Raw genomic sequence first — 14,677 nt, forward strand, 5'->3', positions numbered from 1 at the left:
TCAGTCCTAATGGTGTTGGGTGTTTATTTCCAGATGCTCCGACCAGTGTCCGAATCACATTCCCGCCTTCAGTTCGAGCTGGAGTGTGGACATCCCTCAGCTGTCAGTCTGATGGCCATCCAGCAGCAGTTTCCTATCGCTGGTGGAAGGAGTGTCCACACGGTTCGATGTCTCTCTGTTCTGGGAGACAATGGAGATCTCAATGTTCATTCTACGCTTCTGTTGAAGATGTTGACTGTGAGATCACCTGTACAGTGAGGAACACCGTGGGTGAAAAGAAATCTGATCCCATACGACTGGATATTCAGTGTGAGTGTCATCAGTCTGAGAGTCCCACTCACCAACAAACTCCCACATTATACTGAGCTAAAACTTCATGTCCCTCCCTATCCCTGTACCCTCCTCCAGCTCCTACACCTCCTCCCTATCTCTGTAACCTCCTCCAATCCCTACACCCCCTCCCTATCTCTGTAACCCCCTCCAGCCCCTACACCCCCTCCCTATCTCTCTAACTCCCTCCAAGCCGTACATCCATTCCCTCTCTCTGTAACCCCCTCCAGCCCCTACAACCCCTCCCCTCAGTCCCTATACCCCCTCCTTGTCTCTGTAACCTCCTCGAGTCCTGGCCTCCAGAGTAGCGCCTGAATCCCATCACCGGCTCTGCTATTGGCTGCCTACGACCCTGAGCTCAGATATTCCCTCGCTTCACCTCTCCATCTCTTTCTTTCCTCCCAGACATTCATGACACCGACCTATTCTCCTGATGTTGTTGAAGCAACTTGCAGTCACATTACTGTTTCACCCTTTTCAATGCAACATCTTCTTCAGCAGGCGCTACGCAAATTCAGATATTGCGTTTTTGCCTCTTTGTCACTTTTCCTGGTTTCATTTCCGATCAGGGATCTTTCTGGTGTTGCCCCACCCCACCCCTCGGAGACCCCTGTCTTCTGTGGACCTGGATATGTGAGGGATTCTGAAATCTTGGAATCACGTCTCTCTCTCTCTCTCTCTCTCCCAACAGATGGACCGAGAAACGTGGAGATTATTTCTGAGGATACAGTGAAGGAGGGGACCGAGATCACGTTAACGTGTCGAGGTGAAGCCAACCCCCCGGTTCATACCTACAGCTGGAGGAAAATGTGCAACAGACAACGGAACAATCTGCGAGAAAATACCGACACGATTAGGATTCAACCCACCAGGGATGATGCATCTTGTAGCTACATCTGTAGAGCACGGAATTCTGTCAGCTCCCGGGATTCTACACCCAAACACATTAATGTACAGTGTAAGTAAAGAGGGTGTGGGATAACCAGAAAATAGCCCCCAGACCACACTCGGAGCACTGTGTTTGGATCCCGGGTCTCCACACTACAGTTGGATAGTCAGGCATTACAGAGGAAGGTGCACTTGGGAATGAGAAATTCTAGCATGGAGAAGAGGGAATGAATGGCCTATTTCAGGATATGAGGAATTCTGGTGGTCTTTCTGTGAAATGATGTCAGTGCTCAGGGGCAGCATTTATTCGGAGATTTGGGAGAATGTTCCACAGCTTTATCCCTCTCCCTGACCTGAATCGAGCTGTAATTCCTCTTGTAGATGGTCCTGGAGATGTTACCATTGTTCGCAGTGAGCCACAGGGAGAGGTGAAGGAGGGAGACCGGGTTACCCTGACCTGTAACTCCAGGAGTAATCCAGGAGCTCTCTACACCTGGTATAAGGACAATGTGGACACAGCAGTTAACAAGGGGACAGGGAACATCCTGACCATTCACTCCATCACCCCAACGGAATCTGGAGATTATTACTGCAAAGCGGAAAACATTATTGGAAGACAAACTTCAAAGAGCTTCAGGATCGAGGTGTTCTGTGAGTGACATTCCCAGGTTGACCTTTTCCCAATGTAAACTCCCCGGTCTCTGTCACTACTCACTGCATGAGAGCTATTTATCCAAAACTTCACTGCCCCCCCGGTCTCTGAACTCACAGTGAGTCCCTTTCCCCAGTCACCCTCCTCTCACTCCCTCTCCTGCATCATTCCCCAGTCCAGCAACACCTCGATTGTAACATTCCCATTCTTGGCTTTCAACACCCTCCATCACCCCCTCCCTATCTCTGTCACCCGCTCCAGCCCCTACACCCCCTCCCTATCTCTGTAACCCCCTCCAGCCCCTACACCCCCTCCCTATCTCTGTAATCCCCTCCAGCCACTAGACCCCATCCCTATCTCTGTTACCCCCTCCAGCCCCGACACCCGCTCCCTATCTCTGTAAACCCCTCCAGCCCCTACACCCCCTCCCTATCTCTGTAACCCCCTCCAGCCCCTACACCCCCTCCCTATCTCTGTAATCCCCTCCAGCCACTAGACCCCATCCCTATCTCTGTTACCCCCTCCAGCCCCGACACCCGCTCCCTATCTCTGTAAACCCCTCCAGCCCCTACACCCCCTCCCTATCTCTGTAACCCCCTCCAGCCCCTACACCCCCTCCCTATCTCTGTAACCCCCTCCAGCCCCTACACCCCCTCCCTATCTCTGTCACCCCCTCCAGCCCCTACACCCCCTCCCTATCTCTGTCACCCCCTCCAGCCCCTACACCCGCTCCCTATCTCTGTAACCGCCTCCCGGCGCCACACCCTTCTCTATCTCTGCAACCTCCTTCCATCCCTGCTTCCCTCCCTATTTCTGTAAACCCCTCCAGCCCCTACACCGCCTCCAGCCCCTACATGCCTCCCTATCTTTGTAACCCCCGCCAGCCCCTCGCCCACCTCCCTATCTCTGTAACCCCTCCCAGCCACTGCACCCCCTCCCTATCTCTGTAACCCCCTCCAGCCCCTAACCCCGCTCATCTCTTTAACCCCCTTCTGCCCCTACACCCCCCACTATCTCCGTAACCCCCTCTAGCCCCTACAGCCCCTCCCTATCTCTATAACCCCTCCAGCCCCTACACCCCCTCCCTGTCTCTGTAACCCCCTCCAGCCCCTACACCCCCTCCCTATCTCTGTAACCCCCTCCAGCCCCTACACCCCCTCCCTGTCTCTGTAACCCCCTCTGGCACCTACACCCCCTTCCTTTCTCAGTAACCTCCTCCAGTTTCCGCCTCTGGAATATTTCCCGTTTCCCATCGCTCTCCCCTTTCTGGCTCTGACGTTTGGCATTCTGTCCCTAAACTGTTTCCCTCCTTTTTTCTTTCTCTTCCTTATAAACTGACCCCATTGACTGAAGAACTGTCCATTTATCTGCCCTGTGGGATCTGTGACCGATTTTCCTGCTTCGTCACCCCTTGCAATGTCTCCCTGAGTGAGTGATGCTCAAGTTATGCTGTCTCTCACTGAGGGTCTTGTCCCATTCTGTCAGATGCCCCTCGGAATGTGATGGTGTCAGTCTCTCCATCGGACAGTGCGATACACGAAGGTGACAACATCACTCTGAGCTGCACCAGCGACAGCAACCCCCCAACCAGCTGGTACAAGTGGGAACTGAGACAGGGAGAGGAGACTGAGTCTCTGGAATCATCTGAGAGAGACCTGACCTTGTACAGAATCACTCACAAACAGGAGGGTGTGTACTCCTGTGAGGCGGGGAACACAGTCGGTGCCAACAGGTCGGAGGGTCGCAGGATAGAGGTTGTGAGTAAGTAAGCAGCCCTGATATTGACCTCTGACCCCCTGCCCTCACCCTGAGTGTTCAGCTCAGCCCTCAGTGTTAACATTGCTTTACTCCCAGGACAGTATGGTCCCTCACAGAATCCCTCCAGTGTCAATATTCTGGGGGAACCCCAACTGGACCCACCACATAAACACAGTGGCTACAAGACCAGGTCAGAGGCTACGAATCCTGCAGCGAGTAACTCCCCTCCTGATTCCCCCCAAAGCCTGTCCCACCATCGACAAGGCCCAAGGCAGGAGGGCGAGGGAATACTCCCCACTTGCCCCTGGATGGGGGCAGCTCCAACAACACTCGAGAAGCTCGACACCACCCAGGGACAAAGCAGCCCCCATTGGATTAGCCCCACACCCACAAGCATCCCCTCCCTCCCTCCCCCATCGACACTCAGTAACAGCAGTGTGTACCATCCCCTCCCTCCCCCCACTGACGCTCAGTAACAGCAGTGTGGACCATCTCCGCCCCCCTCCACCAACGCTCAGTAACAGCAGTGTGTACTATCCCCTCCCTCCCCCACCGACACTCAGTAACAGCAGTATGTATCATCCCCTCCCTCTCCCCACCGACGCTCAGTAACAGCAGTGTGTACCATCCCCTCCCTCTCCCCACCGACGCTCAGTAACAGCAGTGTGTACCATCCCCTCCCTCCCTCACCGACGCTCAGTAATATCAGTGTGTACCATCCCCTCCCTCCCTCACCGACGCTCAGTAACAGCAGTGTATACCATCCCCTCCCTCCCCGCACTGACGCTCAGTAACAGCAGTGTGTACCATCCCCTCCCTCCCTCACCGACGCTCAGTAACAGCAGTGTGTACCATCCCCTCCCTACCCCCACCGACACTCAGTAACAGCAGTGTGTACCATCCCCTCCCTCCCCCCCACCGACCCTCAGTAACAGCAGTGTGTTCATTCCCCTCCCTCCCCCACCGACCCTCAGTAACAGCAGTGTGTACCATCCCCTCCCTCTCCCCACCGACGCTCAGTAACAGCAGTGTGTACCATCCCCTCCCTCTCCCCACCGACCCTCAGTAACAGCAGTGTGTACCATCCCCTCCCTCCCCCCACCGATGCTCAGTAACAGCAGTGTGTACCATCCCCTCCCTCCCCCCACCGATGCTCAGTAACAGCAGTGTGTACCATCCCCTCCCTCTCCCCACCGACCCTCAGTAACAGCATTGTGTACCATCCCCTCCCTCCCCCCACCGACCCTCAGTAACAGCAGTGTGTACCATCCCCTCCCTCCCCCACCGACGCTCAGTAACAGCAGTTTGTACCATCCCCTCCCTCCCCCCCACCGACCCTCAGTAACAGCAGTGTGTACCATCCCCTCCCTCCCCCCACCGACCCTCAGTAACAGCAGTGTGTACCATCCCCTCCCTCCCCCCCACCGACCCTCAGTAACAGCAGTTTGTACCATCCCCTCCCTCCCCCCCCACCGACCCTCAGTAACTGCAGTGTGTACCATCCCCTCCCTCCCCCCTCCCCCACCGACCCTCAGTAACAGCAGTGTGTACCATCCCCTCCCTCCCCCCACCGATGCTCAGTAACAGCAGTGTGTACCATCCCCTCCCTCTCCCCACCGACCCTCAGTAACAGCATTGTGTACCATCCCCTCCCTCCCCCCACCGACCCTCAGTAACAGCAGTGTGTACCATCCCCTCCCTCCCCCCCACCGACCCTCAGTTACAGCAGTGTGTACCATCCCCTCCCTCCCCCACCGACCCTCAGTAACAGCAGTGTGTACCAGCTACAAGATGCACTGCAGAAACTCACCAAAGATCCTCAGGCCGCACCTTCCAAACCCACGGCCACTTCCACCTAGAAGGACAAGGGGCAGCAGATACATGGGAACACCACCCCCCTGAAAGATTCCCCCCGAGCCCCTCACCATCCCGACTTGGAAATATATTGGCCGTTCCTTCCTGGGTCAGAATTCTGGAAAACCCTCCCAAAGTGACATAGTGGGTCTATCCCACAGCACATGGACTGCAGCAGGTCACCCCCACCTTCTCAAGGGGCAAGTAGAGACAAGGAATAAATGCCAGGCCCAGCCAGTGAAACCTATATCCCACAAATGTATGAAAAACCTTACCCAATGTCGGCAGAATGAAAGAGGGCCTCAGGAATTGCTCATTCGCTAATTCCCTCAAGTTGATGACTGGGAGGTTTTCACGGTTTACTGCTGTGGTCTCCTTAACTGAGGAAGGATTTCCTCACCCTACACAGTTGGCAGTTCTCCTGCTTGATTCCTGGAACGTGGGGCTGAGGAGTGATACAGTCCATCAGGCTGATCTTCTCTGGGGTTGCCAGGAATGAGAGGCTATCCCACTGCGTTCCAGTGAGCTCTGACATAACCAATGGGCAAAATCACTACAATGACCAGGAAATATACTAATGGGACTAAAAGCTGATAGGTCCTCTGATCCTGATGGGATATATCCCAGGATATTCAAGGAATTAGTTACAGAGAGGTACTTATGGTAATGTCCCAGCAATCCATCGATTCAGGAAAAGTCCCAGTGGATTGGGAAACTGCTAATGCAACACCTTTGTTGAAAAAAGAGGAGAGAAAAAATAGGTTCCCACTGGTGTGTTAGCTTAACATTTGTTTCTGGGAAAATGTTAGAGAGGATTCAAAAGGATGTAATAGTAGGCTGTTTAGAAATACACAGTGTGATTAGGCAGAGACAGTATGGCTTCATGAAGGGGAAGTCATGACTCAGAAATTTACTAGAATTCTTTGAGGAGTTTACAAGCAGGATTGATAAAGGGGCTTGGAGTGAATGTAATATATTGAGTTTGCAGAAAGTATTTGCCAAGGTTCCACACATGAGGCTGTTTAATAAGACCAGAGCCCATGGTGACGGAGGTAGTTTATGAGCACGGATAGAGGTCTCCCTAACGAAGAGAAGACAGGGAGTTGGGATAAGAGGGACATTTTCAGAATGGCAGCCTGTAACAAGGAGAGGATCACAGGGATCAGTGCTGGGACCACAATTATTTACAAAATCTACTTGTGAATTGGTTAGGAAAAGTGAATGTCCTGAAGCTAAGCAGACAAAAATACATGGGAATGCAAGTGTCATCGAGCCACAGAGATGTACAGCAGGAAACAGACCCTTTGGTTCAATTATTCCATGCCGACCCAGATATCCTAAATTAATCTAGTTCCATTTGCAGTAGTTGGCCCATATCCCTCTAAATCCTTCTTCTTCATATACTCATCCAGATGCCTTTGAAATGTTGTAACTGTACCAGCCTCCACCCTTAGGTCCATTTTATATCTTTTCCCTCTCACCTTAAACCTATGCCCTCTAGTTTTGGATTACCCTGCCCTAGGGAAAAAGACTTTAGCCATTCACCTTTTCCATGCCCCTCATGATATTATAAACCTCCCTCAGCCTCTGACGCTCCCGGGAAAACAGCCCCAGCTGATTCAGCCTCTCCCTCTAACTCAGACCCGCCAACTCAGCAACATCCATGTAAATCTTTCCTGAACCCTTTCAAGTTTCAGAAAATCTTTCCTATAGCAGGGAGACCAGAATTCAACACTGTATTCCGCAAGTGGCCTCACCAATATCCTGTACAGCTGCAACATGACCTTCCACCTCTGACACTCAATGCACTGACCAATAAAGGAAAGCACATCAAACGCCTTTTTCACTATCCTGTCTACTTGAATGAAGCTACGAAGGGGAATCTTATCAAATGCCTTGCTGAAGTCCATGTACACCAGATCCACTACTCAACCTTCATTAACCTGTCTTGTCACCTCCTCAATAAGATTTGTGAGGCATGACCTGTCCCTCACAAAGCCATGCTGACTGCCTTTAATCACGCTATGCTTTTCCAAATAGTCACAAATCCTATCCCTCAGAATTCTTTCCCAAACCTTGGTGACCACAAATGTAAGACTGACTGGTCTGTAATTGCCAGGGATGTCCCTATTACCCTTCTTGAAAAGAGGAACAACATTCACCTCCTTCCAACCCTCCGGTACAACTCCCATGGAGAGTGAGGAAGCAAAGATGTTCGCTAGCGGTTTAGCAACCTCCTTTCTCGCTTCCTGGAGCAGCTGAGGATAAATCTGGGGTGTCCCTGGGGACTTATCAATCTTCATGTTTGCCAACATTTTCAGCACACCAACTTCATCAATCTTGAACTGGTGAAGCCTGTATCCCAGCTCCTCAAAATTCTTATTCACAACAAGATCCCTTTCCTTTGTGAAAACTGAAGCAAAAAAGACTCGTTCAGAGCTTCCCCTATCTGCTCAGACTGCACACACAAGTTTCCTCCACTATCCCTGATCAGCCCTACCTTCTCCCTGATCATTCTCCTATTCCTCACGTATGAGTAAAATGCCTTTGAATTCTCCCTAATCCTTCCTGCCAAGCCTTTCTCGTGCCCCCTCCTGGCTCTTCTTAGTCCATTTCTGAGCTCCTTTCTAGCAAGCCTGTAATCCTCTAAAGCTGTGCTGGATCCTTGCTTCCTCCATCTTACAGAAGCTGCCTTCTTCCTTTTGACGAGAAGCTCCTCTGTTCTCGTCATCCAAGGTTTCTTAATCTTCCCCCTTTCTGTGGAATAATTGCTCCCAGTCTGTACTTTCCAAATTCTGTCTTATTGTGTCATAATTTCCTTTTCCCTAATTAAATATCTTCCCTTGGTAACTGCTCATTTCCCTCTCCAAGGCAATGGTAAATGTGAGGCAGTTGTGGTCACTGTCACCAAAGTGTCCTCCCACCGCGAGATCTGACACGTGTCCTGGCTCATTGCCGAGCACCAAATCCAAAATGGCCTCTCCCCTCGTTGGTCTGTCTACGTACTGAGTAAGGAAACTCTCCTGGACACACCTGATAAAAACAGCTCCATCCAAACCATCTGCACATTATTGCCCAGTTCCTTGGTCCTCATAGTATGGATAGATCATCAGGCATTAGAGATGAAGATGCAGTCGAGAATGAGAAATTCTGGAACTGAGCAGACGGGCTGAATGGCATATTCCATGATGTGATTTCTGAGGAATGCTAGTGTTCTCTGTCTGAACTAATGTCAGTGCTCAGAGGCAGCATTTATGAGGGGATTTGGAATAATGTTCCAAAATGCTCCACAGCCTTATTCCTCTCCCTGACCTGAATCGAGCTGTAATTCGTCTTGTAGATGGTCCTGGAGATGTTACCATTGTTCGCAGTGAGCCACAGGGAGAGGTGAAGGAGGGAGACCGGGTTACCCTGACCTGTAACTCCAGGAGTAATCCAGGAGCTCTCTACACCTGGTATAAGGACAATGTGAACACAGCAGTTAACAAGGGGACAGGGAACATCCTGACCATACGCTCCATCACCCCAACGGAATCTGGAGATTATTACTGCAAAGCGGAAAACGTTATTGGAGAACAAACTTCAAAGAGCTTCAGGATCGAGGTGCTCTGTGAGTGACATTCCCAGGTTGACCTTTTCCCAATGTAAACTCCCCGGTCTCTGTCACTACTCACTGCATGAGAGCGACTTATCCAAAACTTCACTGTCTACCCCCGGTCTGTGAATTCACAACGAGTCCCTTTCCCCAATCACCCTCCTCTCACTCCCTCTCCTGCATCGTTCCCCAGTCCAGCGACACATCGATTATAAAATTCCCATTCTTGGCTTTCAACATCCTCCATCACCCCCTTCCTCTCTCTGTAACCCCCTCCAGCCCCTACACCCCCTCCCTATCTCTGTAACCCCCTCCAGCCCCTACACCCGCTCCCTATCTCTGTAACCCCCTCCTGTCCCGACACTCCTCCCTATCTCCATAACATTCTCCAGTACCTACCCCCTCCATATTTCTCTCCCTCCCTCTGGTCCCAAAACCTCTCCCTATCCTTGTATCATTCTCCAGCCTTGACACCCCTCTCTGTCTCTGTACCCTCCACTGGTCCTTACACTCCTCCCTACTCTGGACCTCCACCAGTCCCTACATCCCTCTCTGTCTCCGTAATGATCCCCATTCCCTACACCCCCTCTTATCCTTGTAACCCCTTCCAGTTTCAGCCTCTTGAGTATTTCCCGATTCACCCTCCCATTCGCAGCCCTGAACTTTGGCAATCTGTCCCTAATCTGTTTTACCTCTCACCCTTTCTCTTCCTTAAAAGCTGAGCCCTTTAATTGAAGAATTGTCAATTTATCTGCCCTGTGGGATCTCTGACCGATATTCCTGTTATGTCACCCCTTGCAATGTCTCCCTTAGTGAGGGATGCTCAAGTAATGCTATATCTCACTGAGAGTCTTGTTCCTTTCTGTCAGATGCCCCTCGGAACATGCAGGTGTCAGTCTCTCCATCGGACAGTACGATATACGAAGGTGACAACATCACTCTGAGCTGCACCAGCGACAGCAACCCCCCAACCAGCTGGTACAAGTGGGAACGGAGACAGGGAGAGGAGACTGAGCCTCTGGAATCATCTGAGAGAGACCTGACCTTGTACAGAATCACTCACAAACAGGAGGGTGTGTACTCCTGTGAGGCGGGGAACACAGTCGGTGCCAACAGGTCGGACGGTCGCAGGATAACGTTTGGGAGTAAGTAAGCAGCCCTGATATTGATGTCTGACTCCCTGCCCTCACACTAAGTGTTCAGCACAGCCCTCAGTGTTAACATTGCTCTACTCCCAGGACAGCATGGGCCCCGTGGATATGACCCAATGTCAGCAGAATGATGGAAGTCTTAAGATGTGCTTCATTTTATGGCCATTTGTCAGTCACCTCAAATGACAGTTGGGAGGTATTGACAGTTTACAGCTTGAGTCACTTCAGCTGAGGAAGGATTTCCTTACCTTAAAGTCAGCACATTGAGGGTTTACCAAATTGAATCCTGGAATGTGGGGCAGAGAAGAGATACAATCAATCATAGAATGTCTGCAGGGTGTAAAGAGTCCATTCAGCCCATCAGGTCCACATTGACTCCCTGATGAGCATCCCAGATACAGCCTAGCTTCATATCCCCACATTTCCATTGGCTAACTCACCTAGCTTACACATCCCTAGACACGATAGGACAATTTTGCATGGCCAATCCACACTAACCTGCACATCACTGGACAGTATGAAATAAGAGGTGGTCCCACTGTATTCCAGTAAATTCTAAAATAACCAAGGGGAGGAAATAAATACAGTAACTCTCACAAGAGGAAATGAACCAGGGAAACTAGTGGGAGAAAAGGCCAACAAGTCCCCTGGACCTGATGGGATGCAGCCTCAGATAATAAAGGAAGTAACTAATGTTAGAACTCTCATTATTTTTGTTTGTATTGTTTTACCAGTTTTGGTTGGAGTTGTGAATTGGGAAGTATGAGCTGAAAATGAACTGTGGAATTTGGGACAGCTTGTGGTAAAAGGAAGATAGCAGATCAACAAGCATCTGTTTGTGAGGGCAGGCCTGGAGGCTAATTGCAGGCAGATTCTTGGTTAAAGGAATTCCAACAGACAAAGTGAAGGGTATTGTGTTTAAACAGATAGCAGAAGGTGGCTATTAACAAGGTCTGTATCTGGGGATTGGTTCCAGCAAGTCTGGAAGAGGCCCTATGTTGAAGCAGACAGCAGTTGTTGAATGGCTATTGAGACCTCAGGAAGAGGCAATCAGACTATCAGGGCAGAACCAGAACTGAAGTAATTTTGTGTATTTGCTGTGTAGATGAGCTTGGCTCCTAACAAAGGCAGCATGAAGATTTGAAAGCTCTGTACCAAATCTGTCACGTAGGCATTTAGAATTCCAAAGAGTAGGGAGTTGCATTAGAAGTATTGCTGCTTTTGCCTGGGTGGACTGAGAAGGTAACCCTAATCAGTGTTTTGAAAAAGCAGCCCCATTCCTACCTGTGAAACAATGCAACATGAAAATGGTTTCGGCAATCTGGCCAATTATGATATTTCTTTTATGTTAGTTTGTCTGTCTATCTGTCTTTTGTATGAATGGGGTCTGAAACCAAATGTTTTGGGTTTGAAACGTAAACATTAATTAGATTACAGAGAGATCATTTTCTCTTTGCTGAACTTATTGTGTATTTAATAAATAGTGAAGTGTTTTGTTTCAGATACAAACTGGTTTCTGAAATTTCATTATTTGCAAAGTCTGGGATTGCTTATTCAAACGTCTGGTTAGGAACCATTGAGGTGCTTGTTGAGGCCTTCAACAATGTTACTGTGTTGCAAATACAGTAGTTCAATGGCTGGTTTAATTTGGTTATTTCACTTTGTGCCATAAAACTGTCATGATACACTGGCACTAGAGCAAAAAGTGTACAAAGTCACCATATCTGGCATGATCCTAGGAACAAAGATATCTAGGCACAAAATCTTAGGTATGAATTAGAAAAATGAAAAGTAAGATCAAAAATCAGCATTACAGACCTTCTAAAGCTATGTGCAGAGGCAGCTTATGAGGAGATGCTGCACTTGCTCTGAATATACTTATAAAAAGCCTTGGGATTTTCCTTGATCCTTTCAGCCAAAGATATTTTATGACTTCCTTTTTAATCTATTCCCTAACTCTCTCAATTCGTATTACAGAACCACATTTCATTTTTTTAATATATAAACATGTACCACGACAGCTGGTTATTCACCCTCCCCCTTCAGAATGCCTGGCAGCTACTCTGGAGCTCTGACCAGGAGGATAATATCCCGTTCGAGAGTCCCATTTGTGGACATAGAGAGTTATAGAGTCATATAAGGTCACCCCTCAGCCTCTGACACTTCAGGGAAAACAGCCCCAGCCTGTTTAGCCTCTTCCTAGAGCTCAACTCTCCAATCCTACCAACATCCTTGTAAATCTTTTCTGAACCCTTTTGAGTTTCTCAACATCTTTCCGATAGGAAGGAGACCAGAATTGCACCCAATATTCCAACAGCAGCCTAACCAATGTCCTGTACAGCCGCAATATGTCATGCCAACTCCTGTACTCAATACATTTTGACCGATAAAAGAAAGCAGACCAAATGCCTTCTTCACTATCCTATCTACCTGCGACTCCACTTTCAAGGAGCTATGAACCTGCACTCCAAGGTCTCTTTGTTCAGCAACACTCCCTCGGCCCTTACCATTAAGTATAAAAGTCCTGCTAAGATTTGCTTTCCCAAAATGCAGCACCTCGCATTTATCTGAATTAAACTCCATCTGCCACTTCTCAGCCCATTGGCCCATCTGGTCCAGATCCTGTTGTAATCTGAGGTAACCCTCTTCACTGTCCAACACACCTCCAATTTTGGTGTCGTCTGCAAACATACTAACTGTACCTCTTATGCTCACATCCAAATCATTTATGTAAATGACAAAAAGTTGAGGACAAAAAGCACCGATCCTTGTGGCACTCCACTGGTCACAGGCCTCCAGTCTGAAAAACAACCCTCCACCACCATGTCTTCTACATTTGAGCCAGTTCTGTATCCAAATGACTAGTTTTCCCTTTATTCCACGAGATCTAAACTTGCTAACCAGTCTCCCATGGGGAACCTTGTCAAATGCCTTACTGTAGTCCATATAGATCACATTTATGTTCTGTCCTCATCAATCTTCTTTGTTACTTCTTCAAAAAACTCAGTCAAGTTTGTGAGACATGATTTCCCACGCACAAGTCCATGCTGACTCTCCCTAATCAGTCCTTGCCTTTCCAAATACACGTACATCCTGTCCCTCAGGATTCCCTCCAACAACTTGCCCGCCACTGACGTCAAGCTCACCAGTTTATAGTTCCCTGGCTTGTCTTTACCGCCCTTCTTAATCAGTAGCACCACGTTAGCCAACTTCCAGTCTTCCAGCACCTCACCTGTGACTATCGATGATACAAATATCTCAGCAAGAGGCCCAGCAATCACTTCTCCAGCTTCCCACAGAGTTCTGGGGTACACCTGATCAGGTCCTGTGGATTTATCCACTTTTATGCATTTCAAGACATCCACCACTTCCTTTTCTGTAATCTGGACATTTTGCAAGATGTCACCATCAATTCCCGACAGTCTATGTCTTCCATATCCTTTTCCACAGTATATGCTGATGCAAAATACTCATTTAGTATCCCCCCATTTTCTGCACCACAGAACTGCCTGTCAGTTCCTCTTACAAACGGGTCCTCTGTCACTGAAGACCAGCCAGCCTTTTACTTCCTGCACTATGCTGCAGAGCCAGTTGCGACACTGCAAACTTTCCCCTGATAGGCCACCCCCAACAACCGTATCCAGCACGCGGTATCTGTTTGTGAGGGAATAGCCACAGGGGACTTGTGCATGACCTGACCACAGTCTTCCTGGTGGTTGCCCCAGAACTTTCTGCCTGTGTAGCTCTTACGTATGGTGTAACAGCTCAGTATATGTGCTATCCACAATGTCTTCAGCATCATGGATGCTCCATCATGACTCCATCTGCAGCTGCATCTGCTCCTTGTGCCAAATCAGGAGCTGCAGCTGACTATACTTCTTGAATACATGGTCACCAAGGAGACTGGAAGTGTCTTTGATTTCACACATTCTAGTAGGAGGAGCATTCCGCAGTGCCGAGTTCTCCTTAGCAAGTACAAACAATAAACTAGGAAGAAACTACCCAACCTTACCCATTACTCAACAAATCAGATTTCTTGTGCTTTCTCTATTCCTAAAGAATGACAAGGCACAAGGATAAGGACTTTACATTCTGTCTCCCGACAGGTTTTACTCTGAGCCTCGAAAAGTGGTTCCTAGACAACCAATCCTCTTTCCCTGAGCTGATTGTTAAATTGTGAGGTCACCTCAGGAGACTTGCCTCTGGACAGAGTGAAGACTCCAACCTTTCTGCTCCTCTCCGACTGCTGCTCTGACAAAGCATTGGGCTGGAGGAGGTAACAGAGATAGAGGTGTAAGGGCTGGCAGACCTTACAGAGATAGTGACAATTGTAGGGGCTGGAGGAGGTTACACAAAACAGGAAGGTATGTGCAGTGGGAGGACGTTACAGAGACAGCGAGGGGGTGTAGGGGTTGGAGGGGGTTCCAGAGATAGGGAGGAGGTGTAGGG

General features: G+C 49.3%; 1 protein-coding gene across 1 annotated transcript in view; it reads left to right on the forward strand.

Annotated features, from left to right (window-relative positions):
• The first annotated feature begins 1,541 nt into the window (after positions 1-1,541).
• The window catches only part of LOC140458939 (hemicentin-1-like), a 77,115-nt gene continuing 63,979 nt past the window's right edge, over positions 1,542-14,677 (forward strand). Inside the window, exons 1-4 of the mRNA XM_072553672.1 lie at positions 1,542-1,869; positions 3,356-3,631; positions 8,823-9,092; positions 9,947-10,222. Of these exons, the coding sequence (XP_072409773.1) occupies positions 1,542-1,869; positions 3,356-3,631; positions 8,823-9,092; positions 9,947-10,222 (1,150 nt within the window). The remainder of the gene's footprint in view (positions 1,870-3,355; positions 3,632-8,822; positions 9,093-9,946; positions 10,223-14,677) is intronic.

This window comes from Chiloscyllium punctatum, chromosome 34 (assembly GCF_047496795.1).
Source record: "Chiloscyllium punctatum isolate Juve2018m chromosome 34, sChiPun1.3, whole genome shotgun sequence".
Lineage (NCBI taxonomy): Eukaryota > Metazoa > Chordata > Chondrichthyes > Orectolobiformes > Hemiscylliidae > Chiloscyllium > Chiloscyllium punctatum.